At 47.3% G+C, this 23,060-nt stretch overlaps 5 protein-coding genes across 5 annotated transcripts; 2 read left to right on the plus strand and 3 right to left on the minus strand.

The window, feature by feature from the left end:
- Nucleotides 1-1,564: 1,564 nt before the first annotated feature.
- On the minus strand, nucleotides 1,565-2,443 carry LAJ45_05912 (uncharacterized protein; the record flags this gene model as incomplete). Its single annotated transcript, XM_046115481.1, has 1 exon — nucleotides 1,565-2,443. The coding sequence occupies one exon, from the start codon at nucleotides 2,441-2,443 to the stop codon at nucleotides 1,565-1,567; it is 879 nt and encodes a 292-aa protein (XP_045971530.1).
- Nucleotides 2,444-4,325: 1,882 nt separating this feature from the next.
- LAJ45_05913 (uncharacterized protein) lies at nucleotides 4,326-6,453 on the plus strand (the record flags this gene model as incomplete). Its single annotated transcript, XM_046115482.1, has 3 exons — nucleotides 4,326-4,344; nucleotides 4,442-4,573; nucleotides 4,673-6,453. 3 exons carry the CDS (start codon nucleotides 4,326-4,328, stop codon nucleotides 6,451-6,453), a joined length of 1,932 nt encoding a protein of 643 aa, XP_045971531.1.
- Nucleotides 6,454-8,133: 1,680 nt separating this feature from the next.
- LAJ45_05914 (uncharacterized protein) lies at nucleotides 8,134-11,112 on the minus strand (the record flags this gene model as incomplete). The annotated part of the gene is made up of 6 exons (XM_046115483.1): nucleotides 8,134-8,140; nucleotides 8,194-9,541; nucleotides 9,594-9,655; nucleotides 9,723-9,912; nucleotides 9,973-10,559; nucleotides 10,688-11,112. The coding sequence occupies 6 exons, from the start codon at nucleotides 11,110-11,112 to the stop codon at nucleotides 8,134-8,136; spliced, it is 2,619 nt and encodes an 872-aa protein (XP_045971532.1).
- A 5,136-nt stretch (nucleotides 11,113-16,248) lies between these two features.
- On the plus strand, nucleotides 16,249-17,306 carry LAJ45_05915 (uncharacterized protein; the record flags this gene model as incomplete). Its single annotated transcript, XM_046115484.1, has 6 exons — nucleotides 16,249-16,268; nucleotides 16,589-16,616; nucleotides 16,796-16,809; nucleotides 16,894-16,924; nucleotides 17,045-17,147; nucleotides 17,218-17,306. 6 exons carry the CDS (start codon nucleotides 16,249-16,251, stop codon nucleotides 17,304-17,306), a joined length of 285 nt encoding a protein of 94 aa, XP_045971533.1.
- A 3,955-nt stretch (nucleotides 17,307-21,261) lies between these two features.
- Nucleotides 21,262-22,599, minus strand: LAJ45_05916 (uncharacterized protein; the record flags this gene model as incomplete). Its single annotated transcript, XM_046115485.1, has 1 exon — nucleotides 21,262-22,599. The coding sequence occupies one exon, from the start codon at nucleotides 22,597-22,599 to the stop codon at nucleotides 21,262-21,264; it is 1,338 nt and encodes a 445-aa protein (XP_045971534.1).
- Between the last annotated feature and the right edge of the window lie 461 nt (nucleotides 22,600-23,060).

Below are 23,060 nucleotides of genomic sequence, written 5' to 3' on the forward strand. Positions count from 1 at the left end.
GACCTAAGTCGAGTGATAGGTTTGTGATCGAGTGAGAATCTGTGATCGTCGCTTTTTCACTTTCGTCAACTCACTTACTCTTTACGGGGCAGTATACTGATGAGTAGGTTACTAGTACTAGTATTCTGGTGCTATAATCCAGGACACATAGGGCTAGGGTGCTGGCGGTACCCGTACGTGCGGGGGTTGAGTGCTGGGGGGCGGTAAATAAATGTATTTCTCCCTAGAACCCTGCCCGAAACCACCGTATTCCGTGATGCAGGACTATAAATCCAGCAGAGCTTGAAGGACTGTATAGGATGGTAAAGATAGATCCTGCATTAATCGCAGAAGCGTTGACCAGGACATGTGGCCAAAACTTGGAAATCCGAGTTCTGTAATCAAACACGAATCCTGACCCTGCCAATAACATTTCAGTCATAATAGTGTCCTTCTGTCGCTAGCACGCTTGTACATACATATAGCCAGGAAGTTCTGTGGATATGTACCTACTAGCGACAGGGAGAGGATTCGGAGCAAGTCGGGTAGATGAGCAGGTGAGCTTAATGGGAGGTGAGCGCTTTCGGATGTGCTCTGTGCGGATGGTGCGACTGAGAATGTTAACCATCCGGGAACGTGTGTTCCCGTATGGCCCGGCCGATTCCCGAGTGGTCGAAGTCTTCTAGTTACGGCTAAGCGTATCCTAAGAGGGTAAACTCTTATCACGGAAGATGAGCGTTAGGGTTAGGGTTATGTTGGTGAACTGTAAGTTTTTTTTTTTTTTTTTTAGTTTAATTCATTGATTGCATTGGTGAACTGTCAGTGTTGATCTAATCGAAAGACGGTGGTACATATGCACACATTAGACGCTGCTGGGAAAGAATTATTATCTATACTTACTCTAAATTATATGAAATGAGCCTTTTTATCATCTATTTTTTGACAGTACGTCCCCCAGAGATTGACCTACCTAGATGTAAACAAGTATTATTACTATAGAAGATCGATCCTGAATGTCATACTAGTACTCCCAAGCTGTAACTTCTAAAAGACAGGATATCGAAGTTGGTTAGATGGGCACTCATTATGCACAAATTATAATATCTTACTGGGTTTCCACAGTTGTACAGTTGATAAAAAAGAAATTCCGTTCGCAGCTGCAGGGTCCCTCGATAGTTCTAACTAAAGCACACAATTCCGGGCTCCTAACTAGAACCGCAGAACTCGAGGCAGATACCCAAGGAACCCCAAAAGAGGTACGGAACACAACTTCAAAGCCACACATACATATTCTACTGATGTGATGACTTGGTAGACGATGTGACAAAACAAGGAGCGGATGCTTAGCAATTGTGTGGACACTTTGTGATTGGTATCTTGGAAACTCTAGCATCATGCAGGTGGAACCAAGTAAGAAAGAATAGAATAGAAAATAGTGTACGTATGAGTGGGCTAGCTCTGCAATCCACGAGGTACATGTATTGCTGCCTAGCCTTCAGTTCAATGAGGCATTAAAAGGTATACTACATGCATGCATCATACACTGATCGTAAGGCCCACGCCTATTAGAACTAATACCTTCAGATCAAACCACCGCAACCCATGACATTGTAGCAGAGCGTACGACGGACCCCCACCAAGTACCCGATGTAAGTTTCATGCCATTCATATCATCATTGATCTCTACATGCTTATAACACAACCTCATCGCCGCACGCTCGAATTTAATGGCGGATATCCCCACCATGACATTGTCCTTGGTCACCCCATTCAATGTCTTCCCAAATGAGATTTCCTTTGGATCAGTCCAAACGTAACTGCCATCCGCAGCAGCCGTACCCTCTCCACCACCTATTTTGATATCTTCAACGCTCCCACCGGCAACGCCTTCTCCCGGCATGAAAGCGAGCCATGAGAACAGGCCTTGGTGCAGGTTTGTCTGGATCCCCTTCTCGACTACCAAGGTGAAGCTAGTCTTCTCGATCTTTATGGCATGCGCCTTCATCTCCCAAGTAGCCCCCAAGCCCATTTGGAAGCCACTGATCCACACAAGGACTGTCGGATCACCTTCGAAGGGTGTCTCAAACTCGATCGGAAACTCCGAGGGCATTTTGGAGCGGCGTGACGTTCTAACCGTGCCGGAACGAAACCTCTTGTCTGTGGCCTGGTATGCCATCCAGGCGCAGCCAGAAGAGGACATTGCACCATCTCCCCAGACACTGAGGCGGGTATTGAAGTGGTCTCTCTCAATGCAGTCGGTAGCTGCTTTGACGCCGATGGCTTTACCGCCCATGCCGAGGTCAAAATGCTTTAGTGCAACGACGACGTTGGGAGCATCGAGGTACGTTTTCTTAGGGAATCTTTGTGTTAAAATAAGGTCGGTCCGATCCTTGGTATCTTCCCAAGCACGCTCAGATTCTGTGTTGAGTATTCCCGCGAGAACTTTGGGAGGATGTGGTGTCATGGCTGTGGCTGGGGTAGTCCTGGGGAGGCAAAATAATGGACAATGCAGTTGAGATGGTACGTCTGTGAAAGAGTGATAGAGCCTTGTGGACTTCAGTTGTAAAACCGCTGGCTTTATAGGGGTGATTGAGATCTAGCTGGGCCGAACAAGCTGTTTATATCTTGACTGTTTACACTCCTTTACCTCCGTACTAATCTTTGTACTCTGCACCGTCACAAGAGTGGATATCCGCCTCATCGGCATGGCACAATTATGAAGATTGAGACAGTTCAAGCCTCCACCCCACAGGGATTCATTACTATGGCCATATAGGGTGTCCTTGAGTGTGTTGGACCCAAACTGCCGTCAATACCACACCGTGCGCCTACATGAGCTGATGTTCCCAAGAATGGTTCCGGACCGCCGAATAGTGAATGGTTTCCCCCCCCCCCCCCCCCCTAATTAACCCCGCACTCCAATTCCGCTGAATATCACGATAACCCGTGCATAATCGAATGATAATTGAACCATCGTGGAGATAAAGCACAAGTGGATGTGACATTCAATGATATAAAGCCCACGGGTGGTTTCGAAATAATCCCCCGGGTGCTCTAGTAACTACATGTGCTTATTGGGTTGGTTGAGGACTGACTGTACGCCACCAAAATGTATATTGAAACTTCACGTCCTTAGATGTTCGCATAATTAAACCTTGAATGGAGTTCTCATAGACTAACGATCTACCACGCTACTAAAATGTTCAGCTCGTTTTTCGGATCTGCTGATCGAACTGTGGAGTACGTATGTAGGTGGATGCGGATGCGGATTACTGCTTTAGACACTAATACTTATTCGCGCGGCCAGTTCGAAGCCGCCCAAAGAACACGTTCTTGCAGTATTCAGATCAATTACCTTCTCTGTCTGAGCGGCTTCAATCCAGCCGCTAGAGTAGATCCCTTGAGCCAATAACGCCTCGATGGGTGGTTCCGGTGCCCTCGCAGGATCAGTCGCCAAGCCTCATGATGATTGGGCTGTCTGTTGCCCTGCATCCACAAAACGGATCTGTCACAAAACCTTTTGGGTCAATTGCAGACTGTAAGATACCATAAATGTGGACGGTGATCGACATTCCCGTCAAAGCAGATAAACATATTTCGTCAATCTTGAATGCAGGGTATATTATTCCCTTGTGTATTGCATGTACTATGTCGCAATTACCCCGCATGCTAATGCCTCATTGCATTCATTTTCTATCAAGGTCGAGCTGAAATGTATGCAGTACGAGCTGCGTTGTCAACCCCAATCTGCGTCTTGGAACAGGTCTAGAATCCCGTTCAGCTGGAGAAACCTCTAAACATGCATTGATGGTTCGATATCAATGCTGAAAAAATTGAAACGAAAAGCTGCCGTCTTGGAAATTGTCAATACTATTCTTCAATATCATCAAGATATGGATAACCGGGAGGCAACTCGATGTTGCACCACCAGCCTTTGAGTCATGAATTGAGCGCATTACCCGATTCTCGTGTGCCTGATGGAAACGCTCTTTTCCGAATTATTATACTGTAATCTAGCACCAGTTACAACTGCCGGGAGAGCAGCCATATGGTTATGGCCTAGACCAGCATCCAGTCTGACCCGATTCGTTATTCTCAAGGCTTTGTGGGAGTCTAAGATGTGATCTCTTCGATACAGAGGCATCTATCTTGTGCCTCAATAGGAGCGACTGAAAAGGATATAATATTGCCCAAGGTCTCTCACAAACTAATATCCTAGCTGAGAAGAGCCTATCCACCATCTACCCCCCAAGTGATATTTTGATCCTACTACGCCCCGGGTTCTCTTACCATTTCGAATCTCACACTTCAGGCCGAAGAAGGGTACGCCGGGAATACTGATAACCATGGTCGAAGGAACAAAGTGTACTATATTTCTGTTTCCTTTCCCGAGACCCATGAAATCCTTGGCCTCCGCCTTTCTCTTTAGGCTTCAGGACGATTACTGACATGTGAGGTCTAGATGCCGTGCTCATTGACGCAGGATCTAGCGGGTCTCGGGTCTATGTCTATGAATGGACAGTCGATCGCGGAGAAATGTCCAACACGAAGATTGATTTGGTCAATGGCTATACCAGCAAAAAGACCAATCCCGGTACGATCTTGTTCACACCTTCCCTCCCAGTATTGGGAAGGCCACGATCGTTGTGAACAGTCCGTCGTAGTGCTAACATCGTCCACCTCTGTGCAACAGGTATTGCCACCTTGGCTCCTGTGATTGCAACCATCAAGGCAGTCGACCTGGATGCCCCCGTGCATCTCTCTGAACAGCTTCCGCAAGCGACAACTGCTAAGATATCTGCGGAGACACTCGACAGAGTGAAGAAATACCTCGGCCCACTCCTCGACCATGCCTGTACTTTCATTCCAAAGTTGGAGATTAGGACCACTCCACTGTTTATACTGGCAACGGGCGGCATGCGGCGTATCGAGCTCACCCAATACGAGTCTTACCAGGTCCTCCTCAATGCCATCAACACCTATCTCTCCAGCACACAATTCGAGAAGACCACGTATGCCACAATATCCGGCGAGGACGAGGCAATGTATGGCTGGGTGGCTGCGAACTTTGTCGACGGGGCCTTCAAGTCAGGCGGCACCCCACACGGGTTCATGGAGCTCGGCGGTGAGAGTGCACAGTTTGCGGTATCCATCAAGCGTGATGAAGACCACGGTGAATACGATGGGCCCCTTCGTCTGGTGAATATCTGGGACACGACCTACGACGTCTATGTCAAGACCTGGATGGGAATCGGGAATGACAGCGCGTGGAAGCGCCACCTCGAGAGGCTACGCGCAAGTGATAGTGCAATGCCGCTGGACCCATGCCTGCCCAAAGGATACTCGTATCGTCTGTCGGGATCTGACAAGATTGTGATGGGCACTGGAGACTTTTCCGCGTGCATGAAGGAAGCCCTCTCGCTGCTGGATTGTCCCGACCCCCAGTGCCGTGACGGTGATCTCTGCATCTATCGTTGCAAGAGCAACGGGAATTCCGACTGCCCAGAGTCCGTGGGATGTCTCCTCCGCGACGAAAAGACCGGGCACCCGCTGCTGAAGTTTGACAAGGAGAAATTCAGTGGTGCGTCTGTGTACTGGCACGCCACGCATGGCATCTTTCGCAGCTCGGGAGACAACGAAAAGGAGGATTTCAAGGCATTCTGGGACACTGTTGTGGATTATTCCAAGAGGGACTGGGAAACCTTGAAGGCCGACAGGCCCAGGGAGCGCGCGTCAGACTACAAGCACCTCCGACGCGGATTCTTCACGGCGGCGATAGTGATGAGTACGTTATTCCTAGGGTTTGGGATCCCTATGCCCCCTCAGGCTGTAAAGGCCGCCCGCGAATACGCCACCGAGAGAGTAAAGTATGCCAAGATAGCCGCAGAGAATGCGGAGGAGGATGCGCAGGATGGATCAACGGTGGCCTACGCAGCCCTCGAGCGCAAACTGAAGGCGGCGGAGAGGGCGGAAACGGAAGCCATCGAGGCAAACGCTGCAAAGGAGAAGGAAGATAGGGAAAACGGATCGGTCTCACAGACAGAGATAAACGCGGATATCAAGGAACTCAAAGAGATATTTCTGGCCGTACCCAATGAGGCCAATAGAGAAGACCTCATGCTCGCCGTCCAAGACACCGAAAGAGCAGGCGATTACCTTGATACTTGCAAACTGAAGGCCAAGGAGGCAAGGAGTGACAGGAAGAAGGCAGCAGATGACGCAAAACAGGCATACGACAAGCTTCTCCGCGCAAAAACGGCAAACAGATCTATTACCCGTATGCAGGCGAGGATCTGCAACGGCAAAACGGTAGACGACAAGCTGGAGGAGGCGTACAATAACCAGGACGATAGTAACAAGTACTCCAGTCTCAAGGACGCCGACTGGACATTGGGTAGGATAGTTCTCCATGTCGTTGGATGTACTCCAAAGATTGTAACAAAGGAGGGGTGGTTTGGTCGAGTGTCCGATTAGTCGAGCGCGTGGGGGGGGGGGGGGTTGTAGAGAAAACATGTACATGTCGTGACGTGGGGCAGCGGGGGGAACTATGTGGAGGAGTTTTTATTGGATATCCATGTGTACGGCTCTGTGTATGGTCAGTGGGCCATGATGTAGTTTAGGAATGATCGAGGACAAGATATGTTCGTTTCACCGCCATTATTCATACTACGTCTCATATCATGGATATGATGCATGCCTATGTCTATCTATCAGTGAGATGAAATTGAACTGTTTTGAGACTGAAACGAAAGATTTAACTCATCCCTTCTATATAGGTGGTAAAATTCATCGAAATACTAGAGATTACCCAGTCTTTGCACTTGGCGAGAAATCGATTTTCGAATGGAGGACATGATGGTTGTTGAGATGGTTTCGTGATGAAAGACTTGATTAGTTGATGAAAGTACAGTAATGATTCGTGATGAAAGAAGGAAAAGAAGAAAGCGGAAATGACAGTGGGTGCGGGTACAGGTAAGCAACAATCACAGAGTCCCTTTGCTACTTCCTCCACTGGACACTAATGACCTTCACTCCAACAACGGGCCTCCCCCGCCGGTGTGATATACTTGCATACATGTAGGTTTGTGATGGTAGCTGTAGTGATATATAAGTATCTGTATTTATATACATATGCATACTAGCAGGGAAGTATTGATAGAAGTACATATCGATATATCTGCCCATTGGGTTCACAGTGTCACACTCGTATAAATTGGAAAGTCTATGATCCATTTAGCTATTGATCTTTTCACGTGGTCACTGTGCTTGGCCTCCCGGCTAAATAGATTGGTCTTGCGGCTAAATAGATTGGTCGTGAGTCTATCGATATATCTCGAGCTTTCAATCGTGGGGTGAGCCTGTGTGTAAAGCCTGAATGAAAAATGGGAGACCATTTTTGTTGTAGTTTGGAAGCCAAGTCGACCAACATGTACATGTAGTTCGTACTAAGGCTGCTAAACCTCTTGGGGTTCACAAAACAGTCATTCTCAAAAATCGCTACCCGCATTGGTCGCCAATTCTTTGGTCCTGATCTTCCAGCTCCATCCCATCCGCACATTGAATACCCTGGTGTCAAGTTGTGTGTGCGCCAAGCTACATGTACATCTGTCAGTCCGCCAAGTCTGTTCCTGCATATGGCCTGTGTCACCACGGGAGATCGCCCGGAGAATTCCGCACCCCTGCACTGTCCAAACCTTTGAGCCTCATCATGTCTCATGAAGGATGGAAGATCCTGTCTGGCAAAGTTGATCCATCGCACATCACATATGTAGATACATCATATACCAAAACTCAAGTACTTTGTTGCTATGGCAGCCAACAATTAAAACTTCCGACATTGCTCACTGGGTCTTAGCTACGTATTCCCTATGAGGATCACCCACTAGCACTGTTTAGCTGAAGGATCAGTTGTCATTATATTTAGAAATCGAGAGCTACATCGCCGCATATACTCCATGATATGGTTCCTGTAACGCATGTACCATCACCCTTGAGCTCATTATATCCATGATACAGGTATAAGGCCCTATCCCGCTTTTTGCACGCGTACGAGCGATACCACTTTAGTTGCTACTTTATGGCGTGCATGGTGATCTTCCTTGCATGCTACGACGGCAAATTGTAAATGGAGAAAGTTCCACCATGATATTTCTATTAAGATCTACTAACCATCAATCAAAACACGCAGTTAATTGGTGTAATGGAATATACAACCTGTCAGTATGTTCCATCGGTGGGCAGAGCGCTTTGGAGACTTCATGATTGCCAGCGCGAATAGCATGTATAAGAGCAGTCCTTCCGTTATTGTCCTTGGCATTCCGACTCCATCCATACATCAAGAGTAACTTGACGATATATGGGTCACCTGCCGCTGCTGCGACATGTAGAACTGTTGATCCCATCTCGTCTCTTTGATCAATTGGAGCACCAAGCTCAATTAGCCTCATAGAAAGTTGATCAAGACCCTTGGAAACAGCTTTGCGCAGGTATGTGTCGCAATCAGTCTTATCCTGGACCAGTTGATGGTTCAATGATTCTACAGCAGAAAGATCGTCCCCACTCTCCATGGCTACCATAAACCGTCTGGTTTCGGCCGCGCTCGGGTCCTCGGGATCAAAGCCATTCTCCAATAGACACTGAGTAATTGCCGAGAATCCTAGCTTAGTGGCAGCTTCTACTGGCGTTTGGCCGTTCTCGTCAAGCATATCTTGCCTAGCAGCACCGACGCTACATAAGGCTTCGACCAGCTCCACGCTTCCTGCCCTAATGGCCGAATGGAACATCAAGGGGTCTTTGGGGAGCGGCAAATCGGCAGACTTACTGCACAATACTAGCTCTCTTGCAAGAAAGTACCGTTCTGTATGGATGGCGGCCGTTATCAGGTTGCTCCTTATCTCTTCCGGCCCGCCATTCTTCGAAAACGAGAACCCAATGAAACACAAAGTCTTAAAATCGCGCTCTGTGATGCATTCCCCAACAGGAGAGCGCTGACATATCTCGCAGCGTTTGAGGAGGGTGGAGGCATTGGAATGCTTGAGAAGGGTGGCGACAGCGGCGGTATGCCCCTCCTGTGCAGCAAGCCAAATGCTCTGGCCCCTGTGAGGATTTATACTTCCTTTGCTGCAGCAGCGAGTAATATCCGCGCCGTAGTCGAGGAGTAGACTAATAATCTTGTCGTTTCCACGACGTGAAGCAAGTTGCAAGGGTGTGTTGCCATACAGGTCTTCCCTCTCAACATCGACCCCATCATACAATAATAATAGCACCATATCCATATCGTCTTTGATTACCGCAGAACTGACTGCTGACCACCCTTGGCTTACGCTGTTTATATCATGACCGTCATTTAGATATTTTCGAACTAGCCATGTGTTGCCCTTCCTTACGGCCTGTACGAAGTAGGACTGCTCATCGAGCATCCAACGACGCGGGTGTGACCAGCATATATCATCAATTGGGATTGGTGGTGGTTTGCGAAACCCTGTTATCGGTAAACCATCGAGCTCTTGAATAATGTCATTGATCGGCTCGACATGGTCCCTGAATCTTACTCTGACGCAGCCTATACGGATGTCAGTAACATATAAGGGCCAACCATCCGCATTATGATATACCATTACTGGCCGTCGCAACGATATACAGCGCATGAGACCAGTAGTGCGAGTCACCCAGCCCACTAAGGTGGTAATGTGAGTACCCGAATATATATAAAACAGTGCTTGGGTGTCAATCCTCGTCCTCACCTATAATAACCTAGCTCGTGCGGCCACCATTCGACATTTTTTGCCCTATGTTCGATATTTTCCGCCAGAACCTGGGCACCTTCCGTCTCAACCTGGAAACCTTCCTCAACCTGAATACCTTCCACCTCATCCTGAATACTTTGCGCACCAATGCTTCCATCCCGGACACTTTCCGCCACAACCTGAATACCTTGTACACCAATACTTTCAGCCTGGACACTTTCCGCCTCAACCTGAATACTTTGCGCACCAATGCTTCCATCCTGGACACTTTCCGCTACAACCTGGATACTTTGTGCACTAATGCTTCCAACCTGGACACTTTCCGCACCAATACTTCCGTCATACCACCAAGGATTTGACAGAGACGCCGCATGGAATGGAAGTTCCAGAACAGATATATTTGATACTTCCGCCAAACTCCTGCCTGACATGACAGACCAACCAGCAGCTTCGGATGCAGCATGCCAAGGCTTTGCCAGCGCTTGAGCATACACACGGGTGTTAAGCAGAGTGCTCTCATAGTTAAAGGAAGACATGCTATGGATACTTCTGATGGAGCCAACGCCTCTTGCCAAGCTTCCGCGTGAGCTTTGTATCGTCAGTACGCTAGAGGCGTAGTTCCCTCTGATTGTGGAAGCGCTGGAGCTAGTAGGAGCAGCGGCTGGGGAAGAGCCGATGCTTGCACCAGAGACGTTCAAGGCGTTTGTATGCCCCAAGGCCAGTGTATTCTGCATTGAGTGAGGGTTGAGATATATCTGATTTAATTGCTGAGATATCTGTTGGACTAGGGCTTGGAGGGCCTGTACACTCTGGTTTGCCTGTGCTTGGGTTTCGCTATGGATGATTCAATTGATAACAATTAGTAAAATCTCTCTATTTCTCAAACATCCATCTCTCTTCGGATATGGGTCACTGCCAGTGGAGATGTACTTGTACTGGGACGCGGCTACCGGGATGCTCACCATGTCAATATACTCAACATCAGGTTCAATGAGGCTTTATGATTCTGAAGCCTTTGCGTAAGACCCGATAACGTGGATTCTGCCCATGCCCACTTGAGTCTGGTGCGGACATCCATGCTGTCCGAAGCAAGGGAGTCTACCTCCTTCTCCAGGTCGGCTAGAGTGCACATACAGCTGGTCAGGGTGATGATTAGTTCATCAACATCGATCAAGGATGTCCTTGAGATTGAGTTGACGGATCCGAGTATGATAGGCTGGAGACTGGACAAGACGATTACAAAGTCATGCACCTCGGTATGAACTATTTTCGCAAGTGCTGGAGCACCAATCGCTGTGGAAACAAATTTACCAACGGTAGTAGCGATTTGAGTACCCGCCATGACCAGCCCGGTTATGGAGGCGGCAACCGAGAGTGGATCTGCCATGTTGTTTGACCTTAGTCGGGAGTTTCAGGGAGTTATAGGACAGTAGATATGAACATATATCTCAGAGGTTGCGATCGGTGAGGCTGATGGGCTGAATTCGTTGCCTCGTTACTACCTCGTTGTGTAACATGAGGCGCATGAGGTAGCGAGTGGGGGGTCTTTCTTGAAATAGGGCGCTCGGCACGTTTCATAGTTCTGGAAGATTCTCATCATTTCATTATAGTATTTGTCATCGGCGTATGACTCACTTTCCTATTAGTCATTCTATCACTCACACGTCTATGACTCATTGTATTTCTTTTGTACTACATTTCTTTCGTATAAATACGGGGCATCCCCCCTTAGCTAACAATACACACGATCAATTACTTTACTTCTCCTACATACTTTCTCTAGGTTATGAGCCCGGAGACCACTCACGCTTATACACTCTTCACCATTTTTACCAAAAAGTACACTTTCTCGTTTCACTTTCAATCATGTCTGAGAGGAGCATCAAAATTCCCGCACTCCCATGCAAGCTGGATGGTCAAGGCCATTACACTGTATGGAGGGACCTTGCTACCCGCATGTTGAAAGTTCACGATCTGTGGAACTTGGTCAATGGTTCGAGCAAGCGTCCCGTGTTGACAACCACCACTACTGTACCGACCACGGCACAACAAGCATCAGGAAGCGTAGCTGAGGCTGAAGAAGACGAAGAAGAAACCTCCGACAACGCCGAAGAAATCAGCGACTGGGACAAAAAGGATAACCTTGCAGTTGTATTCCTTCAATCTAACATCGAATTCGAAGTTATTCTCACGCTGACACCGGCCGACACCGCTCATCACCTCTGGACTCAACTCGAGGACAGATTCGATCGGAAAACCGTCGCCTCCCTCCACTCGCTCCTCGCTAATGTCGTCACACTACAGTACACACCCGACAAGGGTATCAAGGAACATCTAACCCAGTTCAACACTCTTTGGTCATCTCTCCTCACTAGAACTAGTAACTCTACGGACAAGACCAAAGACCCACTCGGTTACCACCTTCACCAACTCGCATCTGTCTCAGAAGCGAAGGCATCCTTCCTACTCCTCTCACTCCGGCACGAATCCCTCGAATCAGTCGTTGACAACCTGCAAACCAAGCCCAACGTCACCTTCGATGACGTTTACGAAAAGCTGTTGAATCTGGACTCACGGCGCAACAACGACGGACAGGCGGCTGGAGAAGCCTACACAATCAGGCGAGGAAACCCAGGACACGGAAACAACAACAGAATCAGGAGGCCACGTAACAACGAAACAGGAAATCGGGACGTCACATTTACCTGGTGCACCAAGAATGGAGAATATGCAAAAGGCCACACGCACAAAAACTGCCGGAAACTGAAAGCTTTCAGAGACAAGGAGAAGTCCGCTGCATCTGGCAATCTCAACGTCGCGTCCGGTACTGCATTTCATACAAAACTCGACCTCTCTTGGATCCCCGATCTTTCTGGCCTTCCCGCACTCGAAGAAACCGACGTATTTACAATGCCGGTTGACTTCGACGTCACCAACTTCTCAGATGACACCTCGGACATTACCATGGAAGACTACTTTGGCTTCATTGCAGGACCTTCCACCACCGATAACAAGGCATGGATCTTCGACCCTGGCGCAACCAACCACATGACCGGAACGCTGGTTACCGACCCCACTCCCCATACTGGAACAGTTACTGTTGGAGGAGGTCGCAAACTCCAGATAACCGGAATCGGCAACGTCACCATCAACGGATCACATGGCCTGATCACTCTGCAGAACGTATTTTTGATCCCCGAATTAGGCAACACCAACCTGATGTCTTGGTCTTGCATCGCTAAAAAGGGATTCACAACAATTGGGACGGAAGACGGCTTTACCATCTACAAACCAAATAACAAGGAAATCATCGGGATTGCTAACGCAAATAGTACTGGTCTCTATATTTTTGAAACCAAGGAACCCTGCGCACACCTCTCTGCCGCCACCAGCTTCTATGACTGGCACCAACGGCTCGGACATCTTCCCGCTTCCTCGCTCTCACGGCTTCGCACCATGGTCGCCGACCCCAAGTCTCTCCCCACATCTGGTCACATGGAAACATGCAACACATGTGAACTCGCTAAGTCAACCAAATCTCACCTCGCTCCTCTCACCGAACCACAATCCAAACAACCACTGGAACTAATACACTCAGATCTGAGCGGCAAGTTCTCGACTCCTTCTCTGGGCGGTTTCAGTTACTATATCACATTCATCGACGATTACTCCAGGTACGCTCACCTCTACTTCCTCAAAAAGAAGTCAGATGCAGCAGCTGCCACAGAACGATACATCGCATACATGGAAAATCAATTGGACAAAACGGTTAAACGGTTTCGAAGCGACAACGGTGGCGAGTACATCTCCAATGACCTTCAACAATTTTTCGCCTCTAAAGGCATAAAGTATGAATTCACTGTACCTTACTCTCATGAGTCAAATGGAACAGCAGAACGCTTTAACAGGACTATAGCAACAATGGCACGATCCGCCTTGCTCGACCACAACCTCCCAAAAAATCTATGGGCAGAAGCGATCAACACCATGGTACACGTAAAAAATCGACTCCCGCACAAATCACTCCCGAATATGACACCATACGAAGCACTCACCGGCAAGAAACCCTTTATTGGGCACCTCCGATCCTTCGGTGAAACTATGTTCATACACATACCCGTCGAAGCACGACCAGCAGGAACAAAACTGGATGCTAGGGCCATAACGGGACAATTCTGCGGATACGGAGACTCTGAAAAAATCTGTCGCGTATACATACCATCACAAAGGAAAGTAGTTCTCTCTCGTCATTTTAAGTTTAAAGGTACATCCGTAGGGGAAGAAATCGAAGTCAAAACAAAAACCGATACACCCCCTAAATCAAAACAAATCGAGATCAAACAAGAACCACCCTCACGTCCGTCAACATCAAAACAACATAGAAAATACGACGACGACCCAAGGGACGACGACATGATCAACCAACAGATAATGCGCGAAACCATGGAACATTTCTCCGACACTGATTCAGAAGACCACGCAAGTATAGTGGGGGCCGGCTATACGAGGCCCGCCACTGAACGTACCCCGCATGATGATAATGAAACAGATACTGATCAACCGAGACGTAACCCAGCACGGGAACGGACACCTCCGGTCAGATACGGACACAACATTCAGCATGACACTACCCTAACAGAACCAACAAACTACTACCAAGCGATCAACAGTCCTGACTCCGAAAAATGGCAGAATGCTATGAAAATTGAACTCGACTCACTCGCAAGGAATAACACATGGAATCTGGTCAACACACCGGATCACCGCAAACTGGTCGACTGCAAATGGGTATACAAAATCAAGCTCGGGCCCGATGGCAACCCCATACGGTACAAAGCCCGACTAGTCGCAAAAGGTTTCTCACAGGTCCCTGGTCAAGATTTCGATCAAACCTATGCCCCCGTCACCCGATACGAATCCATCAGACTACTCCTCGCTCGCTGCCTTCAAACCGGCGGCCAATGCGATCAGATGGACGTCACAAGCGCATTTCTATACGGCGAACTTAAGGAAGAAATCTACATGAAATCTCCTCCAGGCTACCCCACTCCCGGCAAAGCATGCAAACTAATCAAATGCATCTACGGACTCAAACAATCATCAAGGGAATGGTATGCCCGCCTCTCAAAAGCGCTAATCAAAATAGGATTCAGAAAAGCAGACTTCGACCCTTGTGTCTTCATACACAAAACAGGGGAAGTTGTCATCGCAATATACGTAGACGATATCCTCATCTTCTACTGGTCCGTTGAACGGAAAAACCGCGTCAGCCTCCTCCTCCACTCTGAATTCGAAATGACGGAGACTGGCACAGCCAACTGGGCACTCGGAATCCACTTGATCCACACCAAGACTGGCATCATCCTATCACAGGAAGCTTATCTCAAGCGTGTACTCATCAAATACGGCTTCGACGAATCCAGACCTGTGGCAACACCCATCGACAACAACGTCCACCTCCAAAAAGGAACGGAAGCTGAGAAAATCGACGATCCAACAATATATCAGTCAATAATCGGTTCACTCATGTATGCAGTAATCGGCACTAGACCCGATCTCGCCTACACCGTCACCATGCTCTCACAATTTTCCTCTTGTCCTACCAAGGCCCATCTAGCTGCAGTCCATCGCGTCCTCCGTTACCTCAAGGGTACCCTCGATTGGTCACTCTTCTATGCCAAAACGCCACCAACTGCACTCATAGGCTATAGCGACGCAAGCTATGCCTCCGACATCGACGATCGATGCTCATTCACCGGCCATTGCTTTATGCTAGGGGAAGCTCTTATCTCCTGGCGTTCTTATAAGCAACGATCTGTCGCCACTTCCACAACAGAAGCGGAATACATGGCCCTCTCGGACACCAGTCGACAACTGATCTGGTTAAGGAATGCAATCCACGAGCTGGAACGAAAACCGAATCTCTCTTTTATTCTTCGAGGCGACAACAACGGCTCTCTCTCTTTGGTTAAAAATCCTGTCTTTCATAAAAGGTCTAAACATATTGACGTACATTTTCATTTTGTTCGGGAACGGTTTGAGGATGAATTATTTGAACTGGAATATATTTCTACGAACGAGAACGTGGCGGATTTACTTACAAAGGGATTGGATAAAGGCAAACATGTTTTATTTTCTTCTACTATTCACTGTGGCTCACGAGGGGAAGTCTTGAAATAGGGCGCTCGGCACGTTTCATAGTTCTGGAAGATTCTCATCATTTCATTATAGTATTTGTCATCGGCGTATGACTCACTTTCCTATTAGTCATTCTATCACTCACACGTCTATGACTCATTGTATTTCTTTTGTACTACATTTCTTTCGTATAAATACGGGGCATCCCCCCTTAGCTAACAATACACACGATCAATTACTTTACTTCTCCTACATACTTTCTCTAGTCTTGACGAACGGTCGAAACACTGTGGTTGTCGACCTTATGTGCAAATCATTGCGCCGTTTTCCCCCGTTCAACAGGTATTACTGTGCGTTTTAGCACGGTTCATGTATGATGCTCAAGATGTCTTATTGTTTACTATCGTACATCATGTTTTATGAACTCACCAAGCATAGGTGGCCTAGTACGTGACAGATCCATCATCGGTGCAAAAAGCAATTACTAACATTGCCCAATCATCACCGTTGAGATTCTGTATTCGGCTTTCAATCAAGCGGAACATTTCTGTACCATTTTTAGGGCGGTCGGTTATGTCAACTACTTCAACCGTGTAGATTTTTCGATGATCTTTGACAACAAAACTAACCAAACAATCTTGCCGGAAATGTTTCCAACCATCTACTGCTAATGTGACCGACTTGCCTCTCAAATCTGATTTTGCCTCCCGTTGTGCCTCGTCTAGTAACTTGGAGAGCAAACTACCATCTAGGGTACGTCTAGAAGGTAATTTTATTGTCGAACGGAGAAGATTCAACATATTCTTTACTTCAACGTCTTCTATCCATCGTTCCAGCAAATTCGCTGATACAGTTACTCTTGCAATCTGCAAGTCAAGTTATGACTGTTGATTATTACTAAACGGTGCTTTATTTACAAGAACCCACGGCAGGTGCTGTTGATTTGGTACAGATTCCTTTTTCGAATTCATTTCCGTAATCGTAGATGTATTACTGTTCTATGCATCTCCGTCAAACTGAATGCTACTAGGTCTGCGAGTCACATTTTCAAACTCGATTTGGTGTGCTTTATCTTTTGCTTCTGCAGTTGCAAGCGGGCATCTGGATAATATATGATTGAGGAGAGTATCCTTTTTTGATATGCATCCTTCTACCCGCGCTTGAGCTAATACTTCAATCAGTATACTAGTACTGTTTTGATTCATGGCGGAACCACTTACCTTTCTCAAGAGTCTCCGTACTATCTAATTCTGTCCCTTCCTCATCAAGGATCAACCGGCGCTGGTGAGCTACACAAAACTTACACCATACTTTATAGTTCCGCTGATTTTGTTTCTTACTAGAAACATGGTAGAAATTTCACTCCGGTCCTCTAGATGGCGGCATGTTGTTGTTGAGAATTGTCGGTTTACGGATTTTGCAGTTTTAGGATCTCAAAGCTAAATAAATTTTAGGTATGTATATGATGCGACCCCGGGCCTATAGCTGCTCCTTCTATCCCTTGAATGTATGAGACATTGATAAAATCTCTCTCATACATTAGCCTGGCCTACTCAGGAAACGATTGACTGAGGTAAGGCAGCGAACTGCGAACTCCCCTTCACCCCATCGACTTTCAACAACGCAACACTTGTCCAGAAATAATGTTCTTTAGTAAAAATGGGTCTAATCATGGTTGTAAACATCCTCATAAAAGGGGATTTAAAATAATTAAGAACTGGCTGCACTATGACCTCTCAAACATTTGGTGCGATCTGCCCGAAAAAAACATAGGTGTGAAGTAATAACTTTAATAGCTTTATGCCAAGGCGGCCATATTAATTGGGATGATTATATTTTATTATTACCCGATTAGGACTAGTTTCTGGCTTGAAAAGAACATTAGGGTTGATTTTGACTGTCCGGCGCTGTATATGTACCAGGGTGTGGGAAGGCGACGGAAGTTTATGCTTGGTGGAAGTGCTACAGCATCATCGGGATCCATTAAACAGATCAGATACGTACAAGTCAGAGGTGGTAGCGAGAAGGAATTCAAGGTGGAGACTTCGCACGAGTGGATGGGTATATAATCGACGTAGATCCCCGCAGGGATCGATGTTGAGCATCAAATATATATATACAGAGGAGAGGTGGGATCGAATAGGTGGGCCAATGTTATGTTGAAGGTTTATCCTGGTGTATGCATTCCCTGGTCATCAAGAAGAGCCGCCATGTTACCCAGAGTGCCGAGCGTTGATTGATGCTCCTTCCCAAACACTCGATCCTTTTCCTCGAGTGCTCTGCGGTACCATTCTAAAGCCTCCACCTTATTTCCAAGTTGCTTCAAGTTGTATGCTATGTCGTGTAAGCTCTCAAGCGTATCAGAGTGGTCCATTCCTAGTACCTTTTCCCGCCCAGCCAATACACGTTGATTCCACCTTAGTGCTTCCTTATATCTTCCCCGGCTTGAAAGCACTTGTACCATGCATTCAATGCATGCTGAATAACGTATCGTTCGCCGCCACCCCCCAAGTTCTCTCCATCCTAGGAAGAGGCCAACCGAGTAGCGCATGGGCTTTATCCGATCATGACTTTCTGAAAGCGCATGCGCAAGATATAACAAGTTCCCCAGTAAAGTTGAGTCTGGCAGGAGGTCTTCAATGTAGTTGCTGTGGTAAGTGTGATTGACTCATGCGTAGATTGATCTGGGGCATCAACTGTCTCTCCAAAATCCACTTTTCATGCTTGCAATCCTGTGGGACACAGCGTATTGCCCCGGCACAGCTTTTTCTGGCCCGCTCCCGGCCTCACCCGCGACTAATGGTGGCCTAGGGGAAGTCAGATACAGGTGCACAATTTAATTCAGTAACTCGGGAAGACTCGTACGATCGTACCAATCTCTGCTTTTTCCTCGGCCAGGTGTAGTATCCCTTGGGCGCGTGAGAGATTTGCGAAGTCTCTCTCATGCATAAATATCATGTGATCTCGAAATTTGGGTGAGGAAACGTCAGGGTAAGCTGTTCGCTGCGTTTTCCAGTACTTGTAGTACGCCTATATGCCAAAAACTTGGCAGGTCGCTGCCTTATTTCAGCCAACCACTTCCTGAATAGATCACGCCAATGCATGAGAGAGATTTCGCAAGTGTCTCACACGCCCAAGGGATACATATTCTGAGTATAAAGAGAGGACGTCCGTAGAAGGATGAGTAAGCCACGAGGGCAAGAAGAATCTGTACTATAGGTCTTGGCATAGGCCAACATGTACCATTAAGCTAGGATAATAGAATAGCAGAGGGACTCTCCCTCCCTCGTAAGATCATCATCAATAGAAGTCATCATTATAGTACCTAGTACGTATCACTTCACCAGGGGTGCGACAACAGCGGAAACCGCAAAAAGGCGTATTCCTAAACTTAAATAAGATCCTAATGATAGAGTTGTCGATAGAAGAAGAACTGGGGATAACTACAACCCAAAACTCGGTAAAACCTAACATCTATCAAACGAGACGACCCAAATTATTGCAGTCACGAGTTACATCTCTCTAAGATACTAGGACCTGTGACGAGGTATTTTACAACGTACTAAATAGTACCGAGGGCACATAGGGAATGGTATTGAAAGTTCACAGAATATCACTCGCCATATCCCATCTTGGCGCCAAGATAATACTGACATTCGTCGCTTGGGCTAATATTAGAGGTGCGCAGTACAGTCGTCAAGACAACTACAACCTATGCACTTACTGACGACTGTACTCTATGTATTCTACTCGGAACACGAACGGCAAGCAAGAATTATTCGGTTCATAGTTAGCGTGAATCCCGCATGAATCATGTTCGGGTACTTATAGTACAAAAAGAAGTAGAGGGGATAACACCGCTTCAGTCAATTTTTTCATTGGCTCCGGAATCGAGGCATGCATCGAGGAGCCTCATCTTTAACCAAGCCGACTCCATGGTTGTGAGAGCCAACTGGTACCACGCAGAACTGGTGTGAATAGGGAACCCAAGTTCTTATCCATATCGCTAGCCTGTTTTAGAATGGCTAGACGGAGAATATCTAAAAAGCAAACGCGGGTATTGGTGCGGATGACTACTGGCCTGGCTTCGTCGGTCAGGTGACACCACTCGCCTTATCCCTAGTCGACCGCTTCATGAATTATAACTCGGATGACGGCATCGAGTGTTTGACCTTTCGGATTGTGCTCTGTGCCTGGTGCTTGCAGTAAAGTGGCTGGTGCCCGTATATCGACCTTTTTGCGTTGTGGCGGCGTGGGGCCGCTAGTCTCGGGGGGGGAAGTGGGCATCACTGTGGCTGAGTGATGGATCGGTGGGAGTGGCTAAACAGCTATTAAATCCTCAACCGCAACGTTCTAATTCTTGACTCGCTGGCCGTCGGAGTCAGTTGCATCTACGATTGGGGGCGAAATATGTTATGTGGCTGGCAATTCCATGTGGGTTAGGGTTAGCTAGGAACTTGCTAGGTAGCGAGCCTCCTCTCCCGGAGTCAATAAACCTGCTCTGCTGTCCGTCCACAAAATTGACACAAGTTTGGTTGGTAGTGAGAGTTGTGTAAAAGAGCTAACTCTCTAAACGTTGATCTGCCAATATATGCTGATGAGATAGAATGAGAAAACGCTGGCAGAATTGCCCAGTGTAAATGTGGTATTGGGTTAATTGTCTGATAGACGACAATTTGGGGTGGTTCGCAACAACACTAAGTCACGCTATCTCTTCCGATAGATAAGTAGGTGTAAAGAGATGTATTAAGATCGAGTATTTATATACATACTTCTATGTATATGATGAGGGTTACTAATATACGATGCTAGTCTTCATAAGAAGGCTACATTTCTTGCGATTTGTTCCCTGGCGGCTGCGGTCGTTCGCCGTCTCTTGTCGATTACGGCCACTTTACGATTACAGGGTTCCACGTATTGCGGGGAACAGTCAAGCAGCAGCCGGCTGCGAGATCTCCAGTCCTTTAATTTCCACTGGCTCAAGGGTCCTCTGTTCGTCAAGTGGTAGTGCTCTCCAAGTGACGGCGAACTACTGTAGCTGGTGTATCGGTAGCAACCTTGCCTGTTCGCTTCAATGAATGTAAAGCAACCAATCGGCGGGCAGATTTTGTGTTTAAAGTGTTGCGAGTTATTTAGGAACAAATAAGATCTTACATCCACGATGTGACACTAACAATTGTGGCTATACCAGGAAGTCAGAGGGAAATAAACAATTTTAAATTGTAGAACATATAAAATACAAGGGGGGAGATTGAATGAAATCCATGAGGAAAATAAAAAAAGAACTTATTAAACATTAGGTGAAGTGTACAGAAGAAAAGGAAAAGAAAAAAAGGAGATATAGATATGTATATGCATGTGCCGCTGATTAAGAGCAGTGTATGTAGAGAAAGTAGATTTAAACGACAGAAAAGCGGTGTAACTTAGTACTAATGCTTTCTCCCTTGCTCAAGGCGTGGTCACTGATCAATCTCAACTTCTGCCTCATACTGATGTATCCAAACCTCTCCTGAACGTTCATCTCCTCCTCCACATCTTCGACGTCCCCTTTCTCATCATAAACAATGACAAACACCCTGCCCGGCGGCACCAGTCTCTCAAATCTGGATTGTTCTCTCAAATATGCCAGGTGGTGTAGTAGAACTTCAGAAGGTGGCTTCTCCAACAGCAAATCTCTCATGATGCGTATAAGCTGTTGTGGGCGGTCAAAGACCTTCCTCGTCATCTGACAGAAGTCAGCGACAACGCCCAGGCTGAGATACGGTACGATATCATAGCCGTTGACGAGGGTGTAGATCATCGATTTTGTTCTTTTGGCCAAAGAATTATCCATACAGGCGCCTGATCCGATTGTGAAGCATTCAATTGTACGGCCTTCCAGCGTCTTCGCATTTGTCTCAAACCCGCCATTCAATGCATATCGGGAGAGTAATATCGTAACAAGCGCAGCAACACCCCCGCCGAGCGAGTGACCGACGATTGCCAGCGCGTACGTAGGGTTGGCCGAAAGCGCCTCCCGAATCTGACTCAAGGTGGTCGTGGTTTTGACAAAGTCCAAGGCCGCCGTCCACATACCATGATGTACCTGGTACTTCTCGCCCCAGAGCGTTGCTTCGCAGTATAGTGCATCGAGATCCTTCAGCACCGCATGTATATCGCTCGTCCCCCTGAAGGTGAGCACAACGCGGCGGTATTGGTCATCCACAGCCACAAAATGCTCGAGCTTCTTTGCCATTCCAAGCATATTGATCTCCTTAACGTAGGGATATATCTTGGACGGATGTAAACCGAGCTGACTCTGTATCATAGAATTCTTGGCCGCAAGCTTCATTTCTTTATCCGGCTTTGGACCATTGCTGGCTGGCATCTTGCAGTACGCTGCGGTGGCATAGACAGAGAAGCGACTGAAGAGCTGCATGGTAAGGGTATCCGAACCCATCTCGTACGCCCTTCCGTGTGGCTTGATGTACGGCCCGCTGCGCAGCTGGCAGAGAATGACTGTGAGCATGGTGGTGGTCAGCTCGGCCAGTGTACAGGTCCGAGGGTATACGTTCGAGAGCGTCTCGAGGACTGTGTCAATTATGGCCATTGTTTCGTCGCCGAGGACTTTACGGACAATCATTTGGATGACCCCGAAAAGATTCAGGGTACCCCCGATTTGATTGATGAGGGCCGAATAGGATTTGATGGCTACGACCACTAACGCGGCGGCCGTGGCAGAGAAGGAGCGCAACATCGATCGTAGCAGATTCAGGAAAGTTTTTCTTCAAGGATCAGGTAATTAAACAAAATAAGAGGTAGAACTGATTGGAAACGTCGCTTTACAGGTCGAGTCTGTGTGAGCCGATCGCAAGATGTATAGGTGCTTATGGCGCTAGTAATATGTGTTAGGAAGTTTCGTGGGGTTTAAGAATAACTATGATTATGGTATAAAGATATGGTTCGTGGTTGAAATAAGGTTGGTATCATGGGGTATTTAAAGGATACTAAACGAGGCTGAAAGATATTGGGACTCTCAACCTGTCCCGCAAGTGCTGTTCGGACTGTTGGGGAGTCATAGGCCGCTCAACCTCCCGCACAAGTCCCTACAACCAGGAATCGGACTTTTCCAACAGAACCAACTGCAGGTGACTATCAAGCTGTGAAGATCCAGGCTCAAAGCACAGAGATGTTCCACGGAGGTCGAAGAATTTCCAC

Source organism: Morchella importuna (genome assembly GCF_003444635.1).
Source record: "Morchella importuna strain M04M26 chromosome Unknown Morimp01GS016, whole genome shotgun sequence".
In the NCBI taxonomy this organism is placed as follows: Eukaryota; Fungi; Ascomycota; class Pezizomycetes; order Pezizales; family Morchellaceae; genus Morchella; species Morchella importuna.